Genomic DNA, 24,002 nt, shown 5'->3' on the forward strand with positions numbered 1-24,002 from the left:
ACTTGTTATATTATTACAACTTTTTAGGTGTGATTACTATAAAAATACTCGACAATAATGTTATTGCTTTTCATCTAATTTCAGTTGTGCAGTCCATTCTTCCTCATCCATTTTATCTTGCCTTTAGTGATTCATAGTATAAATAGGATGAAACTAAAATGAATCACGACCTATTATAAATGTTATTATTGTATATATTCCAGTTTCGCCCATCTTTCTATCTTGAATACATCTAGTCTCTTCCCCCTCCCCCTCTATGTTTCGTCCTTTCTTCTCTAATTTATTTTTGTCCACTTTTTTGGTAGCAGGTATCATTACATCCTATATAAATTCTGCTTCCATTTCTCTCAATATTCCTTGGTCTTTTTATTTAAACTATAAATATCTACTTATGTGTTCTGTAGGCAGTGTATCTCCTTTAACTGTTCTTAAAAATTCCAATTTCTGCTACTGTATTTTACTTCGATCTTAATTTTTAATAGTCAGTATTTCTGGACTATACAATAGTGTGGAAGGTAACCACTTCATAAAATTTAAGTTAGGGTTCGGATCATTTTTTTTTCTTATTCAGCGTCTCCTTTTAATTTTTTTAGATGTCTGAAATTTATCTAGATTTTCATCACATCTTTGTATATTAGATATGTGTGCAACTAAATAAATAAGTCGTGTCACCTGTTCTACTATTTAATCTTCTTTGACTGTTTTTGAGTTTTTCTCGTTAACTGGGTGATGGCTGTTTTATTGTCGTTTTTCCATAATTTTATAATTCGTCCAAATACATGTATATATGTATATATATATTTTTTTTCAATAATTTGTTTTAAGACGTAGTAAGTATTATCAATGCATCATATTCCGTGTGTAAAATACTGTTTTCTTCTGCGAGTAGATTGCAAACCTTTTATTCAAAATTTTATTGTATATTTTGCAACTTGCATTTATCAAACTTATTCCTCTATAATTTTCACTGTTACCTCTATCTCCATTCTTAAACACAACCTTAACTTTTAACCAATCTGATGGAACTTCATATTTCCTCCAGCAGTTATTTATTTACTTCAAAAATCTTTGCATTGTCCACCATACTTCCAAAGTTCTGTATTTGTGCCATCTATTGCAGTCGATTAATTATTTATTTATGGATGTCTTTATTGCTTTTTAATTATTCCAGTCTAATGGGTTCTATATCTCTACTGATATTTTCATTGTTTTCTATCAATAAATTTGGGACATACCGTAAATTCGTATAATGATCTATGCACTGTTTCTCTTGTGTTATATTGCTTAGAACTGTATCTGGTATTTTATTTAATTCCCTTAATATTTTGTAGGATATTTTTTGTGTTCCATGAATATGTTTTTCTATTTTATTAATAAATGTATCTGAAGAATAATACTGAGCTTTCTTTACTATGGTTTTATTAAACCATATTTCTTCTGTTGGGTTGCTTGAAGGAATGACCTGTATACTGTTTTTATTTTATTGTATTTTCTCAATCTTAGTTCCAGATTTTAAATATTTTTTATTTTGATATTTTATCTCTCTTATTTCAAAGCAATTCAGAAACCGCGTTATCTTTATTAAGGTTATTCGACTAAATATACTTGTGTACTTCTATTTCTTGCTTTTTCGTATTTATTCCTTTTCTCCAATTTGTCAATATTTCTATTTTAGAAACTACTAAATAGGGATCTAAAATGAATTCATTTCCTCAGTAAACATGCACATATCAATATATACATGGAAAGTTTATGATTAGTAATTCTGTTCCCGTACGTTATAAGCATATTTATTTAGATTCTTTTTTTTTTCGAAATAGAAGTATTATTCTTAAATTGTCGGAAATGCAAATAATCAAATAGTACTTGATCATTATTATTTATGCAAATTTATCCATATAACATTTGAGATTGAATGTTTCCAACCATAGGTTCTGCTATCAATACATATTCTGGATCCTCATAACATTGTTAGAATTATCTTTTCTTCAGGAGCATAGACTTTTATATTATTTAAGGCTTATGTATGTTTCTTTTTAAAATTTAACTTATAATTCGATCATTTATAACAGCGTATTTTCCATTTATTATCAGTTAAAATGGTCATTCAATTTCAAACTCTATATCTATATCATCTATATATACAGTATATCACAAAGAGTTAGAGGGAAGTCATAAGATGGCGGCTTGGTAAGAACGCCATGATGCTACACATCATCAAGTGCTTTAGAAATATCAAGAGGCAACACATACATAAGATTCTTCGTATCTTTTCATGGCCTTTGCCCACAAGTGTGGGTAATTAGTGAGGAGGTCTTCCGTAGAACTAGAATGGCGGAATTCATTTTGGTGGTCACTAATACATGGGTCTCTAGGTAGGGAAAAACCTTGTTACCGATGATCTTACCCATCACTTTTGAAAGCCTTGAGGTAAGAGTAATGGGGCGATAGTGTTATAGCTGACTTTTATCTCCCTTTTTCAGGAAGAGGCCAGACAGGTGTTAGCTTAGCGCCATAGATGCCAAATGAGTATGATAGCTTTTAAAGGAAACACAGGCGAGGTGTTAGTACTGGAGCACCGATTCTTAGTAAAACTATAGGGATACTATCTGTGCTAGGAGACTTATTGTTATTAAGTCTGTTAAATATTTTCGATACCCTTTTGATGAAAAATCAGAGCAGGCATAACGAATGTGGTTTGTGGAATAGTAAGAGAAGATTTGATTTGTTTGTCTAATCAACATTAGAATGAGAAGACTGATTATCTGATGCCAAGAGGTATTCTCGTTGTTCCATTATCATGTGAGAGGTGGAAACATAGAAAGGAAGAAATTTTGCCTAACAACTTGACAAGGGACCAAACTACACTTTTGAGCCATTGAGGTATATGCTGCAATTTTAGCTGGAATTGCTTTGGCTAATTTGTTGGAAAACCGGTGTTGGGTCGGGGAGTTTGAGTGGAGTGGGGAATAAAGACATTCATGTCAACAAAATAATTAATTATTATATCTAAGCAACTGCTTGTGCCAGAAGAGCAGAACCAATAATCAGACCATGGAAAAGAAAATTTCGAATATATTCGAATTGGCACAGTTGTAGTGCTGTAGGATACGAAACTGAGATTGGCTTTGAAAATGATGATTTATGAAGAAATAAATATAAACAAGGTTATGATCAGGTTTCTAAAGAGAAAAGCTAATGTCAACAATGAGTTTGAAGGGAGAGCTGGCTAATAGACACCGATTCTTGACCAGTTCTCTCCAAATGAGGATTATTTGGAATTCCTAAGTAAGAAGGTGGGTGGGTGAACGAAACGATTTGCGTCAGGTTATGGCTGACAGCAAACAATTCAGCTTCATTGTTTCCTTGTACAAGACAATTTTATAGTTTGTGACTGGCTGCTAACTTAATCTCTGGTTGGCTACTGCGTTAGCCGAGCATGATATGATCCGAAATGAAGAACGTTTGCCTTGAAACCGGTAAATGAAACGATAGCTAACAAGAAAAAGGAATGCCAAAAAGCATATACCAAGAATGCAAAAAAAAAAAATAATAATAAAATAAAATAAAATAAAATAAAAGTGAAAACATTTACTAGACGACCGTTTGGAAGAACACGGGAACTGCAGAAAGATTGGTAATAAACACTGTCACAAGAGGTATAACAAGAAAAAGGAATGCCAAAAAGCATATACTAAGAATGCAAAAAAAAAAAAAAAAAAATAAAATAAAATAAAATAAAATAAAAGTGAAAACATTTACTAGACGACCGTTTGGAAGAACACGGGAACTGCAGAAAGATTGGTAATAAACACTGTCACAAGAGGTATAAGGCGAAACATGAAGACACAATTTACCTTCTCTTCCAGTTTCTTCTGTGAAGTTAGAGACGAGGAGTCATTCTGATTTATGGATATCATTGAAATCTTTAAGGAAGGAAATGTGGAAATTTTCAGTTGAGGATTTTTTTTTGTAGTTGATGTTATCCTAGATGTCCCACTGCAGTGCAAAGGCCTCCCCAAACGTATCCCACTCTCTCTTATCCTGGGCCACTCTTGTCCATGTGACACCAAGCCTTTTTTCAATGTCATATCACTATCTTTTTCCCTCTTACATGTTTTCCGACTCCTTCTCTGTTGCTCTCTTTGAATATCTATCATCTTTATATCTTGTCAAAGCAATTGGCCACAGAAAAAGCCAATCTTCTGGCCTCATACGTAGCTTCAAATGCATGCATAACTGACGATGGTAAATGTCCCCTAACCATTACAGACACCCAACATACAATTCCCCCCATATCCTTTTGCCAGGATGAAATCAGAAAAATACTGTCCCAATTAGATACAAAAAGTCTCCTGGCCCCGATGGCATTCCCCCAATTGTTCTGAAAAATTGTGCTCCAGAACTGACCCCTATCCTATGTCACCTATATATACTCTCCTCTCCACTGCAATCTATCCCACAAACTGGAAATTGGCCTATATTCCCAAGAAGGGTGACAAGTCACTGCCATCCAATTACCGCCCTATCTCGCTTACCTCAGTCCTGTCAAAGGTAATGGAAAAATTCATCAATTCCCATCTCCTACATAATCTTGAAGACACTCACCAAATAAATGACTGTCAGTATGGATTCCGCCACTGGCGATCAACAGGAGATCTCCTCACATGCGTCACCCATCTCTGGACTGACCCAGGTCTGACCCAGGACTTCTGTAGGTGGATTGCCAGTTTTCTGTCTGGACGCACATTGTGTGTGATGGTAGACGGCTCCCTATTCTCGCACCACTCAATTAATGCTGGGGTCCCACAGAGTTCTGTCCTCTCACCAACTTTGTTCCTGCTGTACATCAACGACCTACTGCAATTAACCTCCAACCCAATAAACACTTTTGCAGATGACAGCACACTACACTCCTCGCTTGCATTTGATAAGCCTTACCCTACACAACTCACCTCATCCTACAGAACATCAACCACCACCACCCTCAACTACGATCTCCAAGCCATCCTACAATGGGGTTCGGATAACCTCATAAATTTCAACGCCAACAAAACCCAGTTCTGTACTATTTCCCATAAAAAAGAACAACTTTTTCCCAGTATCAACTTTTTCGACGATACCCAAATTTCCAGACAGCCAGAGATCTCTCTCTCCTCGGAATCACCCTCACATCAAACCTCTCCTTGCAAAAACATATCTCAAACATTGCATCCCTCAGCCTCAAAAAAAACTAGGATTTCTCTTCCGCTCAAGACGTTACTTCACCTCCGAACAGCTACTAACATTATACAAGTCACAAATCCGCCCAATTCTTGAATATTGCTCCCACATATGGGATGGGGCCCCTAAAGCTCTCTCAAAATGCTCGACTCAATACAGAGGAGGGCAATTAGACTTATCAATGAGCCATCCCTTACCACCTCTCTCCCCCACTTTCACACAGACGTTTGCCTCTGCAGTAAGTATATTCTACAAATATTTCTTTGGGGAAATGCTCATCCGAAATAATGCTCATCGGTGCATCATACAGCGCCACTGTATGATGCACCGAATTTCAACAACGTACATCGTTGTTGAAACCATTAAGTCAGCTTCATACCAACTTTTACTTTCTCAACGCTGATCAACCTCATTAAAAGAGGAAAATATGCGTTATTCTTTCCACTGTGGCTGCACTGCGAAGAATGACGCGTGCCAACTATAGGATACCTGTCAGCAAGATGATATATTCTATGGATGAAAGAATGATTTCAGATTCCTTTGAACATAATTGCCGGTATGCTATGTTTCAGATGTCTTCCTATCTGAATTTTAAATTCCCATTTTCAATTCAATAGCCTTTTCAATTAGAAAAGATCAGGGATATGTAATGCATACAACTGCTTGAATTGCTATTCTCTATATTCTCTTCAACTTACAATTACCGGTGTGAGACCACCGCCCTTCTTATTGGATGCCTGAAGTAGCTTGAAAAAGTTCCCTGTTTAATCTCTAGAGAAAGGTTTCCGGACTATGTAAAAATAAAAAAAATTATAAAAATATATAAAATCGATTAAAAAATTAGAAAAAATATCCTTAGTTTACCCACGGTACAAATTGTACTATAGGCTTTCAAATAACCTCTCGTAGATAGGAGCCACATAAAAAAAAAACTTTTAGAAATATGTGTTGGAGTATTCTCTTCACTCTCTTTTCACACATTTGCTACGGCCCGCTTTATGCAGCTTTCAGTAATAATTACTGCTGACTGACCTACCTTAAGTGAAACATGAATTTTAGAATTACTTGTTCTCAAACGTTTCGCGTTTTCAGATTTTTCTTCATTTTTTCTCGTCGGTTGCGTATCGAAAGTTACCAGTGTTCAAACTTTCAGCTTCCTAATGAAAATGGAAAGTGGACATTTTGATCATAGTCAATAATTAAGCGTATAAATATATGATTAACAACACAACATGCAATATGGCACTGAAGCAGGTTATATATATATATATATATATATATATATATATATTTTAACAGTACGCCTTACTTCATCTGTAATTCAAAATAACTACAACCACAATTTTAATCAAAGAATGTACAAATGCATAAAATGTACCAAAAAAAATGTAAATACCCTTGTTTAATTCAGCTGCCAAAACGTAAGGCTGTCCGCCAGGCAGCCTTAGGTTTCAAAGAAAAGGTAATGGATTGATCATCTTTCCTTTAGTTCTGAAGCTGCTAAGATCGTGACAGCTGCTTTTATCAATTCGCCTATTGTGGAAGAAAAATTTGAGTGGCCTTAGAGGGATCTAGGACATGTATAAGATAAGCGAGTGTTCAACGGAATCCGAAATCATTCTTTCATCTATAGAATATATCATCTTGCTGACAGGTGTCCTATGGCTGGCACGTGTCATTCTTCGCAGTGCAGCCACAGTGAAAAGAATAACTCATATTTTCCTCTTTTAATGAGGTTGATCTGCGTTGAGAAAGTAAAACTTGGTATGAAGCTGACTTAATGGTTTTGAAAGAAAAGCGTTTTTGATAATAGCATTAATGACAGTCACGTTAGTACTTCATTTATTTAAGGGAAAAATAAATCAGAAAACGCAGTAATAATTTAATATTGCAGGCAACGGATTTAATGATATGTTGAAATGCTGACATGTACTGATTAGATCGAATTATTGTTATCCATTTACCAGCTGACGTAAACAAATCAATATGAGAGGGAACAGTGACATCAACTCTACGAATTATCTAATTCTTGTCTCTGTTCTAGAGGAGGGGGGAATTCTATGAACTGAAACCTTTGTCAGACTAATGTATTTTGTAAACGAACCTTTGTAGCTTTAAATGATTCGTTATTAATTTACATAGAACTGCAGAAGCTTGGCGAAAAATTCATCCTTTCAATTACAAGCTTCGAACATCAGATAAGAAAGTGAGTATGCTCATTTTCTTATTTGATGTTATATAGAGCAGCAGGCATGCTTTCTTCCATTTGTCATCTTATGATTTTAGTATATTTTTAAATTCTTAAATGGTTTATTATGAAGTATATGAGGTAGAATGATGCTTTTCTTTTAATAAACGAAATAATCCAAGTTATGCGGTCAGATAAAAAAAAGTCGTATACCCCCACAAGATTTTGAAACTTTGCTAACTCTAGGTTATCTTTTCTCATTAATCTTTTTCTTGAACCTCAAAGCGTATTCGTTACATTTATTATAAATTTAATTTTACAAATAGTTCTATAAAGTATTTTATAACTGTTTTCAAATTTCAAACATTGCTTGAGAGCTGTAAATATTCTCATTAATTCCAGGATTATCATGGACTGACATTTGAGGAAGAGTTTATATCAAATGTCTTTATTTGTGACACATACTTTTTTTTTTTAATTTTTCTCATCTGCCTTCAAACCAATCCTCGCGAAGTATCTAATTCCTATGGGAGGACTGTTGTGTTATGCACATAAAATGCAAACATTGCACACATAACAACGTAAATGAACGTTTCTTGTAATGCATGGCGTTTATTGCAAAATCTGTAATTATTGCATGAAACCTTTCATTTTTATAATATAGCAGTGCGTTGCGCAAAAATTTCACGCACTCGGATGTGCTGGTGGTAGTAACAAGTTTTGCTTCTAATTCCATAAAAAGATCTCTTATTTATCTAAAATTCTTCATTTAAACTAAAATCGAATTCTAATGAATTTTAAAAAGAAAACTAAATTTTATCAAACCCATTCCAGTAAGTGTGCGTGTTTTATGTTATGCTTTTCTCCACAATATACTGCTCACTCTGACTTGAGAGCTTTTGCTTTAATAAAATTCGATATGTGTCACTCTTTACTAAAGTTTATCGATAATAGTGGAGGAAGATAGAAAAAGAACAGGAAATCATGGAAGATGTACAGGGAATGTGCGATAAGGAGCATGTTTTTTTTGCTTGGAGAATGGTAGGCGTGTAGAATGTGTTTATTGAGAGCACAGTAAATGCAGAGAAATATAATTTAAGGGCACGATAAGTATTATGTTTGCTAGTCAGGCCCTCCCATTATGAATCTTCTGACTCAATAAGGTCTGGTAATAATAATGATTTCAATTCTTCTGAGAAATCTGCTAGTATTTCATGTTTTATATTAACATGAATATTATCTGCAAAATTTGCCATAATCATATGCAAAGTTTCATGTGTATAGGATTTTTCCCTTAAGGTATTTTATATATCTTTTGATTTCTTTTATACCTTGTTTCCTCATGAATAATATTGTATTCTTATTATTTTTTTTGTTTTATTTTTTTCGAGCTTGAAAATACAGATCTCTGAAGTAATGCATCAAATATTCTGCATGAATATTGGTCTTTTTCGGCTGGTCAGTATTAAGGATTGCAGCCCTTAGCATTTTGTCCCTGGCTTGCCTTTTGGTAAACTTGATTATAATTGGAGAATAACGATTTCTTACTTTTAAATTTTCTGTGTTTCTTTTTATTCTGTAGACTTCTTCAATATCCTCATTTTCTGTTTTCTTTCCTAATCTGTAGGTTTTCTGTTTTATTGCCCTTTATTCTATCTATTTGCAGATTTATGTATTTATGTTAAGAGTTTTTGCTTTAGTTGCTCTCTTATTTTTAAAATAAAGAGTTCCATACAAAGTTATTTATTTTATTTAACAAGGTTAGTTTGTGTTATTGTTAAATTCATTATAATTGTGTATAATTCAGTATAATGTCCCTTAATAATCTGAACAACCTCATCAACACTGTTATTAAAATCTTTCCAATCACCATTTTTATAACCTTTATCATAAGATTTTTGAAAAGTTCCGTAACGAAAAATGTAAGTGTTATTTTTCTATGTTAAAATAAAAACGTAGTTCACTTTGAGCTGTTGTCATGGGTATGTATTGTGCAGCTCGATTTCGTTTTGCTGATGTAAACATTCGTCATTGTAGCCTGCTTGCGTTGGACGGTTCCCCCCTCCCCTCTCCAAGTAGCTTGGAACATGTCTGACCATGTAAAGTGCATGTTCCTCTGACAACTGTAGCATGGGATCTAATCCTTCTTATGGAAGCAATCCGTATTGAGACTTTTTTATATCTCTATATTTTATATAAACTGTTGTAGAAGTTTTCAATATTATAAATAATTAAATAAAACTTCTATTTTTTTAAATTATATAAACATCGATATTTGAAAAAAAAATCAATATTCTATTATCGACATATTTCGAAACTTAGGGAGGTATTGGACTACCTTTGCTCTATTTTTTTTTGTTTTTTTAATTAAAATTTTTACTTAAAATTGCAAAATCACACATCTGTTTTACGACTGGCTTCAATAATCTTGGCAACTCCGGAATAATAATAATAATAATTTGCCCGTAAATAGCACAACTCACTCTCTCTGCATGACCATAAATAAGCATAATACCAAACCAATATGTCTGCATTGGTCGAATGTTGTCTCGTCCGAGTTTGTTGTACAATAATGACACTATTAGCGATTAGTTTTTAAATGGAAAGGATAAGTGCTCTTTTTAAATCTACAACGTCACAGGAATTTGGATCAACAATATGAAAATTTACGAAAACGCAAATAGTAAGAAAATATGACAAAAATAAAATAGCATCAGGACTGAACAGAAAAGCAATTGTAAATATTTTACGTAAATATTCTCGATCACGTGGGTTAAATAAAGAAAGATTTCCCTAGTTAGTATAAGCATGAAACCTTATTATATGCAGTCCTGTTACTGCGGCAGTTTGTTTTCCCACATCTCCACCCACACGAAAATCTCATAAATCGCTAGCGAACACATTTCGTTAATCTACTCATGTCTTTAATTGCCGTACATAATTTTAATGAGGCAATAATACGAAGCATAATCTCTGTACAACTTGATTGCTGAGTTTCAGTAAGATATAGCTGGTTTCGCATGCACACGAAATATGGTTAATATAAAAGCAGATTATTTTTCATATTTTTTTTATATTAACATTAAAAATGTTTGGTAGTGGAGATCGTTCCGGGAGTTAACAATTCCAGAAATTGTTAGAAAACTATTTGTTTTAAGATATACGAGTCTAGTATTATTTTCTAAGAATAGTGCTCATTTCGTGATTAAGGCTGAAAGAGCAGAATTATTGCCGAAAGGCTACACTTCAGAGCTCTTTGTTAGTTTTCTTTGTTAGGTTTGTTAGTTTTCTGGAGTAAGAATTTTCATCTCATCTCATTTCCAATATTGCAATTCCTGTTGCTATATTTTTGTAATTGTAAGATATGACAATTTCGCCTAAGCATTTCATTTTCACAAATTTCAAATATTTGTTTTTTCTTCATCCTGCCGCATCACCTTTTTATAGTGTTGTAATTTCCAGTCAGTGTACACCTATAATAAAAAGCCATTTATCTGGATTTATATATATATATATATATATATATTCTATTATATATATCTATTATATATTAGATTATTATAGGCTCGAACTTTTTTGTTTCTGGACTCTTTTTATACCAATTTCAAGATAATTAATTTTTGATGAAAGTTAATTCCAGAAAGAAACGAAATAGACCGTTGAACACACACATACATACAAATAATAGATATTAGTTAGATTTTGTAAAGTGCCTCTTCTTATCCAGCACCCTGTAGATGTGCCCTTAATCTTGGCGATGGTAGGAGGTAGAGACCGACTACCTGTTTTCACAAAACGTTAAGACTAAAACTGTGCTACTTATTTCTCTCGAAGAATAAAACCTATTGCAGGATTTTTCCTTTTTTTCCCCAAAAATTCTTGTTTTAATGCCTCTAAATGTGATCATAATTGTATAAATCTCATCTCATCTTCCTTTTACCCTCTTTCACCTTGTGGTGTCGATGGTTTATTAATCATGGGACCTCAAACCATTCACAGGATAAGGTAGTCAGTCCTATGCCACGGTGTATCCTATGTCATGTAGTGTTGAGTTCTCAATGCCGGTTTGCCTGCTTTGCGGGATGAAAAACCCAGCATGAACTGTAGGGAAAACCCTACTGTCCACGCTCAAGACCGGCTAACTTGGCCATGGCTGAGGAAGATCCTTCAGCTCCTCACGTCACCGACGGGAATCGAACCCAGGACACTCCTTCCGCAGGCATATGGTGGCGAAGCGCACAACCACTAGGCTAACCGCGCGGACCCCGGTTATTTATTGTAAATTATTTATTATTTTTTGTTTATTTATTTATTGTAAATTAATTATTATTTATTATATAAATATTGTTTAAAAAAAGGGCTGAAGCAAGCAAAAATACAACCTGAAAATTAATTATTTCAAGAAAATGACCATTTTTTATCTCTTAGTCATCACTTAAGTTTTACGATGGCATTATTCTTTTAGCAAAAATAAAGGAGATCAGGAAATAATATTAAATGACCTTGACAGAGAAAGCAGGAAAAATATTTAATGGTTAATATAACAAAAACAAAACTATGAGAAATTCAGATCAAATCGTACTAAAAAAAACTGATAATGGTATCGAAATTATGGATGACTATATTTACCTTGGTCAATTAGTTTGACCAATACGGCTAAAATATTATTGGTCGAAGGACAAAGCATTTTAGCTGTATAAAGACTATCTGTTAGGAGATTTCTGTTTCTAAAAATAGAGCTCTTTAATATATGCATTAATTCCGGTGTTTACCTTTGGAAGTGAGATATGGCCAACGACTAAGAAACGGGAAAACCTTGGAGAAAAGAATGCTCCACATAACAAAAAGAAATAGAATAAGAAATACTAGAATTAGAGAGATGACGGGACTAGAAAATATTGTAAAGGATGCAAATGGAAATGGGCTGGCCATGTTAGTACAGTACAGTACAAGACGAAGAGCGGAAAAAAGTAAGCACTGAATGGATATCAAGAAGCGGAAAGGTCATCACCAGAGAACAAGATAGATGGATGATCTACAACGTCTACAAAAGTTTTACATGATATATATGGATATTGGCTGAAGACAGACAGAACTGGAAAGTTAAGGGGAGGCCTATGTCCAGCAGGGGATGTAAAGAGAAGAAGAAGAAGAAGAAGAAGAAGTAGTCAGAAATGCTAGACAGGACTGATGCAGTATTGAAAATAATCGTTTTTGACAGGTAGTACCAGCAAGTATCTAAGTTATGAGTAAAAGCAATGTCGTAGACTGCATAAAAGTTCTGACTCATGCTCGAAGTTATTGTTATTATATCTATAATTATAATAGATATATCTACTGCATCTGCTATATATACAAATCTCAGCAGACTGAATGAGGACCTGCAGAATTTCAAGGAAACACTCTAAGTATCTTAACGAAAGCTTGTTGAAAGATCTAATGAAATACTGTAGCCACGAAGTCATTTGTAAGAGTTGGTTATCTTTCTCTAGTTTTATAGCATTGTTTGTTATTCACTTAACAGTCCTTATTCTTGTCCGAATTCTCTGACGTGTTTTCTTTTGAAAAGTTCTTTGTCTTCATCCTGACTAGGAAGAAAGGATCCTTTATAATATGGATAATTACTGGAGACATTGAGACATGTTCTCCCTTCCCGGAAACTAGTTTTTTTTTTCGTCGCATAAAACAGGCAAACTGGACAGAAGAACATAAGCAATTAACGGACATTATAGAATCGCAAAAAGCGAGTCCACTTCTTCCCATGGTTAACATTATAATTATATTTCTGTAAAATAAATTCTTATTCGTTAATTAATAACGTGTCTTTGGTTAATTCCCAGTAAATAACAAAGAAATAAATCTCATGGCAGAGATGAAAGGCTCTTTACTCGTCACTTTAAAATACCTAGCTACACTCAAAGTGAAATCCCTAATGAAACTAATCGATTCAATGAATTTTCCCCCAGCCCTCCCTTCCCTAACCGTCTGTTATATACTAGTTATCTGATAAGTACAAGAAATTAGAAAACAGTTGAACAAGTTAGTGATTGATTTGTTGGATTGGGAACTATGATGAAGAGCTGGTTGCTGCGATTAACTTAAGACCACCCAGGAAATGAAAGTCTTGCGCCAGCTAATTACATACAAAAGTCAGTTTTTGTTGTTGTTGTTTTATTACAAAAATCTGGAGATCCATGGACACGTGTTTTTCTTTTTACTGAAACTTACATCGGATGGATGTGTATCCATAAGATTTATTCAGTACTAGAATGTACATTAACGAATTACATACACACTATGTTTTGTTAGGCTAGTAACTACTGGCTGCGGATCAGATCATTTCTTTAATTCGATATTTTTATTATTTTTTTTTCTACACCTCATCTGTTCTTTCATAGTTAATCTGATTAATCGGAATGCAAAAAGAGTGGTTGAACTCTCTTTTCCTCCCTTTATATATTTAGCTGAGTATTTATTAATTATTAATTAAGTGTCTCAATTCATAAGGGTTCCTTAATCTGGACTAATTTCCCATCACGAATAGTTTTATTTCTATACATTGCACATGCTTATTACCTATCGTTTCTTGTTTATTGTGTTCATCATGATACCTATCTGTTTTGGAAAGTTATTTTATTTTTTGAGCTGTCTATAGCAGATTTTTTTTACAGTAAAAACTTACAGAAATGAGCAGAAAACGTTCACCTTGCTCAAAAGTACTTGAGAGAAGAAAATTTTCTTCAAAGGCATATTAGTTGTTTATTGCAAAACGGGAGTAGAGCAGAAGTCATGTGTCTTACAAAATTCTTCTTCTGGGACACTTCCAAAAAGCGATTTCATCAGAAGTTTTTGATCAGATGTCATGATTCGATCACCATCTTTGCACTCTGTACAAACATAATTTGTTTCATTCGTTCTAGAACATTTCGAAAGAGTCAGTTGATCTCAGGCTGCTCTTAGTAAATTCTGTAAGATATTCCAAATCTATAATCCAACGGGGAGAGATTGGAGCAGCCATTTTTGTGGGGAGATAAAATCTAGAAAATTACTTCTGATCCAATCGTGAGTTTTCACTATTGTGCGGTGTGTCATGGAAGACCATTCTGGAACTACGAGCCTTCTTCCCTGGGATATTGTTTAGCTACGGAACTAGTTTCTCTCTCAACTATAAGCTTGCTATATATTCTTATGTCTCTCTATCAATCTTAGTCATTTTTATCTTTACATCCTCCAAGGCTTTGGAAAAAATCCTCCTCAGTTTTCCACTTAAAAAGCAGAATTGTGCGAATTTATAATTTTATAAATATTCAGCATTTATTTATTTATTTATTTTTCATATAAGTCCAACTAAATTTCGAATGCTTTTATCCAATTTAAGAATAAAAGCATTATTTTTGTTTAATTTCCAAATCTATATTTATAATGACTCAATGTGAATTAACTGTATCATTCACACCTCCTTATTTCACATCATGCTTTTATCCTATTAAAGATGAAAGCGCTACGAATATTTTTTAATCTTCCAATACATCATACAGGCAACATTCTTACACCGTGGCATAATTCATAGACATGCAATATTCTAATTAGAAGAATTAAAACATAGCGAATTAACACTGTTTGCTAATGATTTGAAAGTGTCTTGAAGATAGTCGAGGAATGCTTAATTCCTAGTATGATGCGTAAATATGTGGAAATAAACTTGACTGGATTTTAGTGATTTCGTTAGTGCAGTAGTTCTCATTTCAATAAGATATATTTCCATAAAAGTCAGTTTTTCTATTTGTTTCTAGAGCAGCAAATTTAAATGTTATGTATTTTACATATATAAAAAAAATAAATTGGTTCTCGGATTGACTATTAACTGTGTGTACAATAAATACAAATTCCCTGTATAATAGAGAACCGACACATTTCAAATTTATTCCAATACTTAATTAATTAATAATGTTCATTTTTATTTTCTTTATAGGATCGGGAATTTGTAGAAGTGGAGGTGCCGTACAATGGTCAGCCAAACAGACCTTCCTCAACCCCTCCCCTTTCCCCCACACCCTCAGTTTCCTCTAGGGAGAATACCTTTTTTATTTCTTGTTGTGGAAGAAAATGTAGGGGAAAGAAATATCAGGTAAGTGATTGCAATTTTAATTTCATTCCTGACAGCGTGGTGTCTGAACACAGCTTCCAAAAGTGGAGTTGACGGAGTGAAATCACTTCTCTTTAAAACCGAAAACTATAGTGTTTTTCTGACGACCTACTTTATACAATTTGTCATGATGTTATGTTAAGCTATAAATAGACATTACTGACATGACGATCACTTTTAGAGAAAATTGTAGGTTTTTCCTCTCTGTGTCAATGTTCATATGATTATAAATGTATTATGAACACATTTAATGAAAATGATGTGTGTGTGTGTGTGTGTGTGTGTGTGTGTGTGTGTGTGTGTGTGTGTGTGATCATATAAACTGAGATTTATGTGATTTGTCATATCTTTCTTAAATGTTTTTGCACATTTTTGATATCCTTTGTTATGAGAGAAATTAGTTTGAAGAGAATTTTATTCGGTTTATTTCGATTCTTTAGAATGAAATGGGTCGAGAATATTACAGGATATTTGAGACTACTATTCCGTTTCATATTCAAAATATGTTCGTATCATTCGACTTTCTTTTATTTTTTCCTTTGGAAGATTTTAATCCCTCTGTAAAAAAAGCACTATTTTTTAAAGCATTCGACTTTGTTCAATTGAAAAAAATACTACGGAAACTAAACATCCGAAATTTCTAAAAATCATCGCTCATGCATTAACGTTATACATTACATCAATGTCTCTTCGTTCATCCATATCTGTACGCCAAAAGTATTATATTTTAACAGCTATCTAGTCAGGTAAATATGACTCACTACTGATTGACACTCAAATATACACTGAATGCTTGACTAGTTCTAATTTGATTAACAGATCGGCATTGCTTTATTATACAGTTGAATTTAGATATAACAAATAAGTTTCTAGATGTAAGATATAAGTTTCTATCCTCTAAGGATAAAAACTTATATCTTATCATTAAAACTTAAACTAAGGATAAAAACTTATATCTTATCATTAAAACTTAAACTTCGAGTAGCGATTTGTTTTTGAATTTTTATAAATTTCTTTTCTTTAATAATCAGAGATTGTGTTTTATTAATATTCATTAAATTCACTTCATGTTATTAACGCAATGTCGACTCACCCAATTTCCTACCCCTTGAAGGGATGTGGAATCACAGATGTCACAATGCATGCTGCAGTAGTCACACATTAAAATTCTATACTTTATCAAACCGGATTTTTTTTAAAAAAAAAAGCTTCTCCTCTTAAACATATAATCTAAAATATTAGAAATATCTGAAATAATAATAATTTAATATCTTGTGTTTCTTTATTTAGCTGCAAGTCAATAAACTAAAGTCTGGAATTGACATTCCCATTAGCTCATCTAATCAAATTTTGTTGAGTAGCGTTTTGTTAAGTAATCTGTTAAAATACACCATGGTGCATTTGCGTTACTAGACTTTCACACAAAGAAATCATAACATCTCTACTTTTTTCATTAGTAATTAAGTAATCTGATTTTAATGCATGTGTAGATTTGTTTGAGTTGAAGTGTTCCATACCCTCTCAAACATTCGACAGTTCTTAATTTAGTCAATTGAGAATGGCTTATAAATAGTATGACTAGTATTTATCACAATTAATTAATTGGTATTATTTAATTCAAAATTTAGGTCGATAATTGAAGTGTGTTTTATTTACCGTTTCATTTAATATTTTTAAACATTGTATTGCATTAGTGGATCAACCAACCAAAAACTTAAACTCATTAAAATTTAACTTTCGAACATTTAAATATGTTTAATATTTTCTATTGAAGCTCTGTTTTTGATATTCAGAAATAGAAGATATACTTATTCCAGTGGATGAGTATTTTCCCCTTTTATGATTTCTTTCTGTTCTTATAAAAATTAAGCTGAATTTTAACAGTACGGGATTTACATTGCCAGTGATATATTTAGCCTACTAAATATTTTGGCGTATGTTTTTCAGAGGTTTTATAATGCATCGATGACTGAATGCAAAGATGTATAGTAAAATAACGAAGGCAACTATAGGAATGAGTTGTTTCCTAGTAAGAATGACACCGAATTTATTTCCAAGTTCTGGTCTTGTGGTCTTTTGATTCTTTAATCCAAACAAGGTAGAATAAGAGATATCTGTGTGGATAAATTCTCATTTGTTTTTCCAACCATATCGGTAAATAATTAATTAACTCATTTCTGATATTTTATATCAGAAATGAGGACTGATATTTACGAGTTGACTTTTGTACTCAACAAGGATGGGTTCTTATTATTTCATATGTGTATATATATATATGTAGGCATTGTTGTTAAAGTCTTTATCAGCAATGCCTTTTATAGGACTTATTAAAGTAGTATCTGGGGCTAGCCTGACTCACTAAAAAACTTCTTCAACTCAGCATAGCGATAGAATTAGGACCAGCAGTATTTGAATTCCTCACAAAACGTTTTATGTTAATAAATTCCTACAAATTATTAAACTTTATTAACATTAAAATTATTATTTTAATAATCAACTAGGTCCACTGGTCAAGGTCACAATTGGTCATAAGACATGCTTAAGGTTTAAGAATGAATTGTGCAAGATTATTAGCCTCGCTGTCAGTGTAGGTTAACTTCCATATCAGTTTCAACCAAACATATTATCAGCTGTTATTGTTACTTTGTATTGCATTTTCATCACTTCGATCGATTCTTTTGTCAAATTGAAAGAGGTCTGGAGCAGATATTACCAAGTATTTCCAAATAAGCTTTGTACCTTTAAAAACCGATCATTTTATCAAGTCAGATCGTTTTTTTAAAGCATTTAAAAAAAGTCGATTTGTTTACAAATATTATAGTTATTGACTTGTAGGTTTCTACGTCATATAATACATAACGGCATACTGTACTGTACTTGATAAACAAGCCAATTCATTCTAGTACGCTCGACCTGAATTTTATATTTGGCTGAGACGACAAAAACGCTAGCATCGATTCCAATAGCATTCGAAAGGACTTTTCAGTATGCACATTTTAAATTTTATATTTTATCAGTGCATCTATGTATATTTCAGCATCTCTGAAGTAGATAGTAAAGCGAATATCATACCCGTATTCATTTGGTCTCGTGAAAGACTTCAGTTTTCATTTGCATGAAATAAATTATGCGATGCTAAAATGGTACCAATGTTTAAGTGTGTATTTACTAAAATAATTTTATTCCTTAAATCAAGGAATTTTTGAGTTTGTTGTCACCATCTGATAGTGCTAATATAACAATATAGAAAATATTCTTCTAATCCTCCCTCGGAAAGAAGTCAAGAAAATCTTTCAGAAGGTTAAGGAAAAACAACAACTAGGAACACTTTATTATCCTTAGGTTTGTTGTAGTTTGGATATACGAGTTATGATACAGTTATTATTGTAAATGCCCATTTAATGGTTTCCCATTACTAATCACAATCTGTATTTCTGTCAGAAATTGTTCATTTTCCTTGGCGTTTCAATTAGGCATTTTTAAATCATAATTTTTTATTCTGTAGCCTGTAGCTAATTCATGTAGTTTAGTCTTTTCATAAGTCCAAGCATGAAAGCTTGAAAACTTCTTGTATATTAATACAAGATATAGATATTAACACAACTTATTAATACTATAAGTGGACTAAAAGTCAAATACTTCGAAAACTGTGCTTTTAGAGACCAAACATGGAATTTTTGCAAGCCACTTATATACTCCGAAAAGTAGAATGACACTCTCATAGTGGAGAAAAATGAAATTTATTTATTTCCCTTTTCAAGGCATTCATACTATTGACTTGTCCAGTCATGCCGGCAAATACTGTACAATGTTTTATTGTCTTAAGAATATGAAATAATGAACTTTCTTTTCCTTTTTTTTTTAAATGATGTTTACGTGAAAGCCAAGAATTTGCAAAAATGTTCAAACATTGAAATTTAAGTTTGATATCGCTTTAACATTTTTTTAATTGCTGTATATTTAGAACGATGGTAAAGTACCGTATATTACTTAGGGAATGTTTGGATTTATTTTCAAATTACAGGATGTCCACAAATGTTTACCCTGATTATAATATATTATAACCCTTCAGTAGATACTTGAAATGGATGCATCTCCTGTAGCTGGGGAATGACATAATTATTGAGCATGTCTAAGTACACATTTCCATTCATTTCTTTTCAAGAAAGAAGAAAGTAACTTTCTTCTTTCTTGAAAAGAAGAAAGTTACTGGCGATTGCGTTTCTGCTGGCCACAGAACACATTGGGCTTTTTCCTGTACTGAAGCCATTTTTAAAGAAAATCAGCAGCAGCGCTCCTGGTGGCAAAGCAGTATACTGAAGATACCAGTATGGAAACTTTATGGGTGCCCAAGTTTACCTGCAACAAAATTTATTCAGTTAGTTTCATTGTTAAAATATTGTAGCCAGTTGAAATCAGGGTAATCATCACTTGTGGATACCCTGTATATTTAAGTATTTAAAGAAATTGTTAAATTTGTTCAATAATTATGCAGTATTATTTCAATTGTCATCGAACGTTAATGAATCTCTCTCTATAACATCGAATGTTATAGAGAGAGATTCAAACTTCAAAATGTGGCATACAGTAACAAATCGGAATACTATAAGAACTTGGATGATCACAGGTTTCAGAGTAAACTAAGCGAATTACTTCCCTCTACTTATAAGAGGATATGAATGCTGAGAGGATATGACAGTGCTGAAGGTCACATCCTCTAGTTATGAGGATATAACCTTCAGCGTTGTCATGGGAAAACGCCATCTCAAATTTCGCTCAGTTATAGAACGTGTCAAATAATACTTTCTTGCAAAACTTTATTTGCTAATTGAAACTGCAAAAGTACAAAAGAAAAAGCAAATATGAATTTTTGTCAGTTATGTTCAAGCTTCGGTCACATACGCTATTGTAATATCAAGTGAGGGGAGAATTACTTGTATACAGTTCGAATAGAGTTTTTCAAACTTTTTTGACCGCAACATACAATGAAACACATTATACATCGCGACCCATCAGGCACGCACACACTCATTTCCGTCAGCATCGTTTCCATTTGTGTTTTATAGTTAGATTTAAACTTGTATGAAATCAAACTAAAATGTTTTAAAGCTAAGAAATCAACGCGATCCACTCTGATATTTTCTATTCTATTTTATTGAAATATAAATGCTAGTGGAAACCCATTAAACTGATGTCATGACCCACTAATGCGTCTCAACCCGCTGTTTGAAAAACAGTGGAATAAAGGGACATATCGTCACTGTGATGTTTAGCAACAATCACATTTTTTTCTTGAACCAGAAGTAGCAACATAAATTTTACATAGCGCGATACTGAGACACATGCAATTAACAAGATATTAAATGTTTTTTTATTATTTTATTTGGTACATATATTACTCAATATATTTGTTACAAAAGCGTGATGATCCCGTGAAACATATGAAACATTAAATATGCACCATGAACATCGAATAAATGTCGTGTTTTATATTCGGACAGTTCCCAAATCCTACACATTTTCTGTAGACAAAAACGCATCGGTATAATAAGTGTGTGTGTGTGTGTGTGTGTGTGTGTGTGTGTGTGTGTGTGTGTGTGTGTGTGTGTGTGTGTGTGTGTGTGTGTGTGTGTGTGTGTGTGTGTGTGTGTGTGTGTGTGTGTGTGTGTGTGTGTGTGTGTGTGTGTGTGTGTGTGTGTGTGTGTACAATCGCACAGGAATGAGTCAAATCGGAACTGGTCGATTCAGTGTCTCCCATGAACATTATGCACATTGAGACATTAGATAAGTTTCAACAACCAACTTCAAGAAAAATAGCTATTGTCTGTTTGTTCGTACTGGATTCATTCATCCTATCATATTTTGAAACATACTTTATGATTTTCCTTCTTCCAATATGATATGCTCATTTAAAATACAGGGTCCAACTCTCTGAAGCCTGGAAATGAGTAACACCAATTTCATGAATGATGCGAAGACAAATCGTTGTCGTTTGTAACTAATCTGTTTTGCTCGACTTCATTGAACGGCGTGTATAATTTCTCGTAAATAAAAGCCCTCTCTTGATAAGGATATTTGGATTTTTCAATGTAATATTTCTGCATATAAAGCTGAACTTCTGATGTAACGAAGCGAAATGTCATACTCCTTGTAAAAACTGTAATGCTTCTTGTCACCTTTATTAAGCTAGCGTATCTTCCAATGAGACGTCTTTTAGACTTTTGATGTCATCCTACTTAGTGGACGGCTTCTCCTGTTGACTGACCAATACATTCTTCTTTCATCGGACTACTGATTTATATCTGCTTTTCCTTCATATCTGTTTTCCAGAATATCAAAGGTGTCATTGGTTTCAACAAAATAATGTACAGTACTTTTAACAAGAGTGTCAGAAATTTGCACAATCAGGTTGCACATTTGCTGGTGTTGTGGAGCCTCACTCTTATATTGCAGTTGTCATAGATAAAAATTGTAAGTCGCAGAACATTCCCAAGGTTCCATATGACGGCAATTGTAGTCATATGTGTCATATGGAACCAAGCTTTGTGATTCCATGGTTGTTAACATCATCATCGTGCACATCAAGGATTTAGGCCTAGCTGTGAACTGGTTGTGAACATGAGTAGATAATACATTCTCAGCGAAGCGAGGCGCTTGCGTTTTCATGTTTACTGCTTACCTGTATCTTTCTATTAGAGACAAGACACAGGAGATTTCGCCATTCCTTTCACATGAGATCACCGCTTTTTAAGAGATTATCATGACTGCAGTTTTAAAGCTTGTAGCCAAGCTTTAAAACTGCATTCATGATAAAACTGTTGAAGCTTGTGGCATTTTATGTACATTTTTAAATACTACTGGCAGCTAAAATTTGGTACGGAGGTATTAATTGACATGCTTTATAACCGAGAAAACTGACAGGAGGTTTTTTTTAAAGTAATTAACTACAAGTAGTTTATATCAACTATGAATAATTAACCGGTTTTGACAGAATGTTTCTACATGAAGGTACAACGACCTAAAATTTGTACTCCTTATTTCACAATTATTTCTTCTGAGTGCTTGGATCACCTATTATTTCGCATGCTTCCATTTAATCTCTCTCTCTCTCTTTCTTTCTCTCTCTCTCTCTCTCTCTCTCTCTCTCTCTTTCTTTATAACTGAGTGTGAACTTGTTTATTCTCGTCTGTTTATCTCTATGGAATGTTTGTTTAATCCCACTCTAGTTGTAGTCTTGTTAATTTACAATTTGATATGTCTATTGTAATTTAACTCAATATTATGTAAATAAATAAATTAACATGCATTGTGTCTCGTCTCTAGCACTAGCTTTTGCCAATAAATCTCTCAACTCGCTAACGTATCATTTCCTATGGCATGGCATTTATACGAAGAATGAAACACTGTGTTAAACTAAGCTATGCAAGTTGAAACTTTCATGTATTAATTTACGATCTACAGTAAATTGCAATGTTCAATACCATTCACTTTAAAAATATGATACTAAAAAGTATCATCCGAGAGTTGACTCTTGTTATGAAGTGACTTTTAAAGGCACTTTTTATAATGCTTTGAATGTAGTCTTGAATGTGTTCCAAGATTTTAGAATGTTTATATATGGTTAAGTTACCCAAGTTGTTCCAATATTGTATTATTTTTCTTTCCATTCTAAATCTTCATGCCAGTTTTATTTTTTCTTTGTTCTATGCTGCATTCCATGTGCCATATTCTAGTACGAGAGTGCAGCCGTCTAGTGAGTAAGACTATTAATAAACATCTTTAAAAATTTAATGACCTTCTCAGAAACTTTCATGTTATTCTTTTCGTTTTGCTTTCTAATTATATGGTCGAGAGTGCTTTTTTTGGAGCAGTCCTTTGCATTTGTAAATACTCATATATTTATATAACTAAAGTAAAATGAATTTGTGTTTGAATTAGAGAGAGAGAGAGAGAGAGGGAGAGAGAGAGAATCATCACAGCTAATGACATGAATTTAGAAATAACATTCATGAGAAGCATAAACGAGTACATCCGCAAAACACTACAAATTTGCAGACATTACTAAGCAGCTATTCTTGACCGGAGTTTCTAGAAATATATAGTTTCAAGTAGTCGTAGAGAAGGTCAAGATTGCAGGTACTGAAGTATTATATTATTTTAAGCAATAACAGTTCTGTGAAAGTTTAGGGAAATATGAGCAGCCTACACAAACAGTTCCAAGGAAGTATATAAATGTATAAGCAAATGTATAAATATTTTAACAATCTAAACGTCATCTTTATAAATATATTCTTCCAAGCGATTCATACCTAAAAGTAGCAGTTTAATAATCAAGACATAGAATAGCTTTTGTAAACGGACACGCGATAGCGATCTTCGATTCGCATTTCGAATCATGTGCATTTTCTGTGATTTATTAGAGAGACGTGACCGAGGAATAAGGAA

General features: G+C 33.1%; 1 protein-coding gene across 4 annotated transcripts in view; it reads left to right on the forward strand.

Moving 5' to 3' along the window:
- The window catches only part of Shal (Potassium voltage-gated channel protein Shal), a 304,860-nt gene that overhangs the window by 211,873 nt on the left and 68,985 nt on the right, over window positions 1–24,002 (forward strand). For all 4 annotated transcript variants that reach the window (XM_090401339.1, XM_090401337.1, XM_090401338.1 and 1 more), the window contains exon 4: window positions 15,384–15,539. In XM_090401339.1, the coding sequence (XP_090257465.1) occupies window positions 15,384–15,539 (156 nt within the window). The remainder of the gene's footprint in view (window positions 1–15,383; window positions 15,540–24,002) is intronic.

Source organism: Typopeltis vanoorti, chromosome 12, assembly GCF_054136105.1.
Source record: "Typopeltis vanoorti isolate ZY-2024b chromosome 12, IOZ_Tvanoo_1.0, whole genome shotgun sequence".
In the NCBI taxonomy this organism is placed as follows: Eukaryota; Metazoa; Arthropoda; class Arachnida; order Uropygi; family Thelyphonidae; genus Typopeltis; species Typopeltis vanoorti.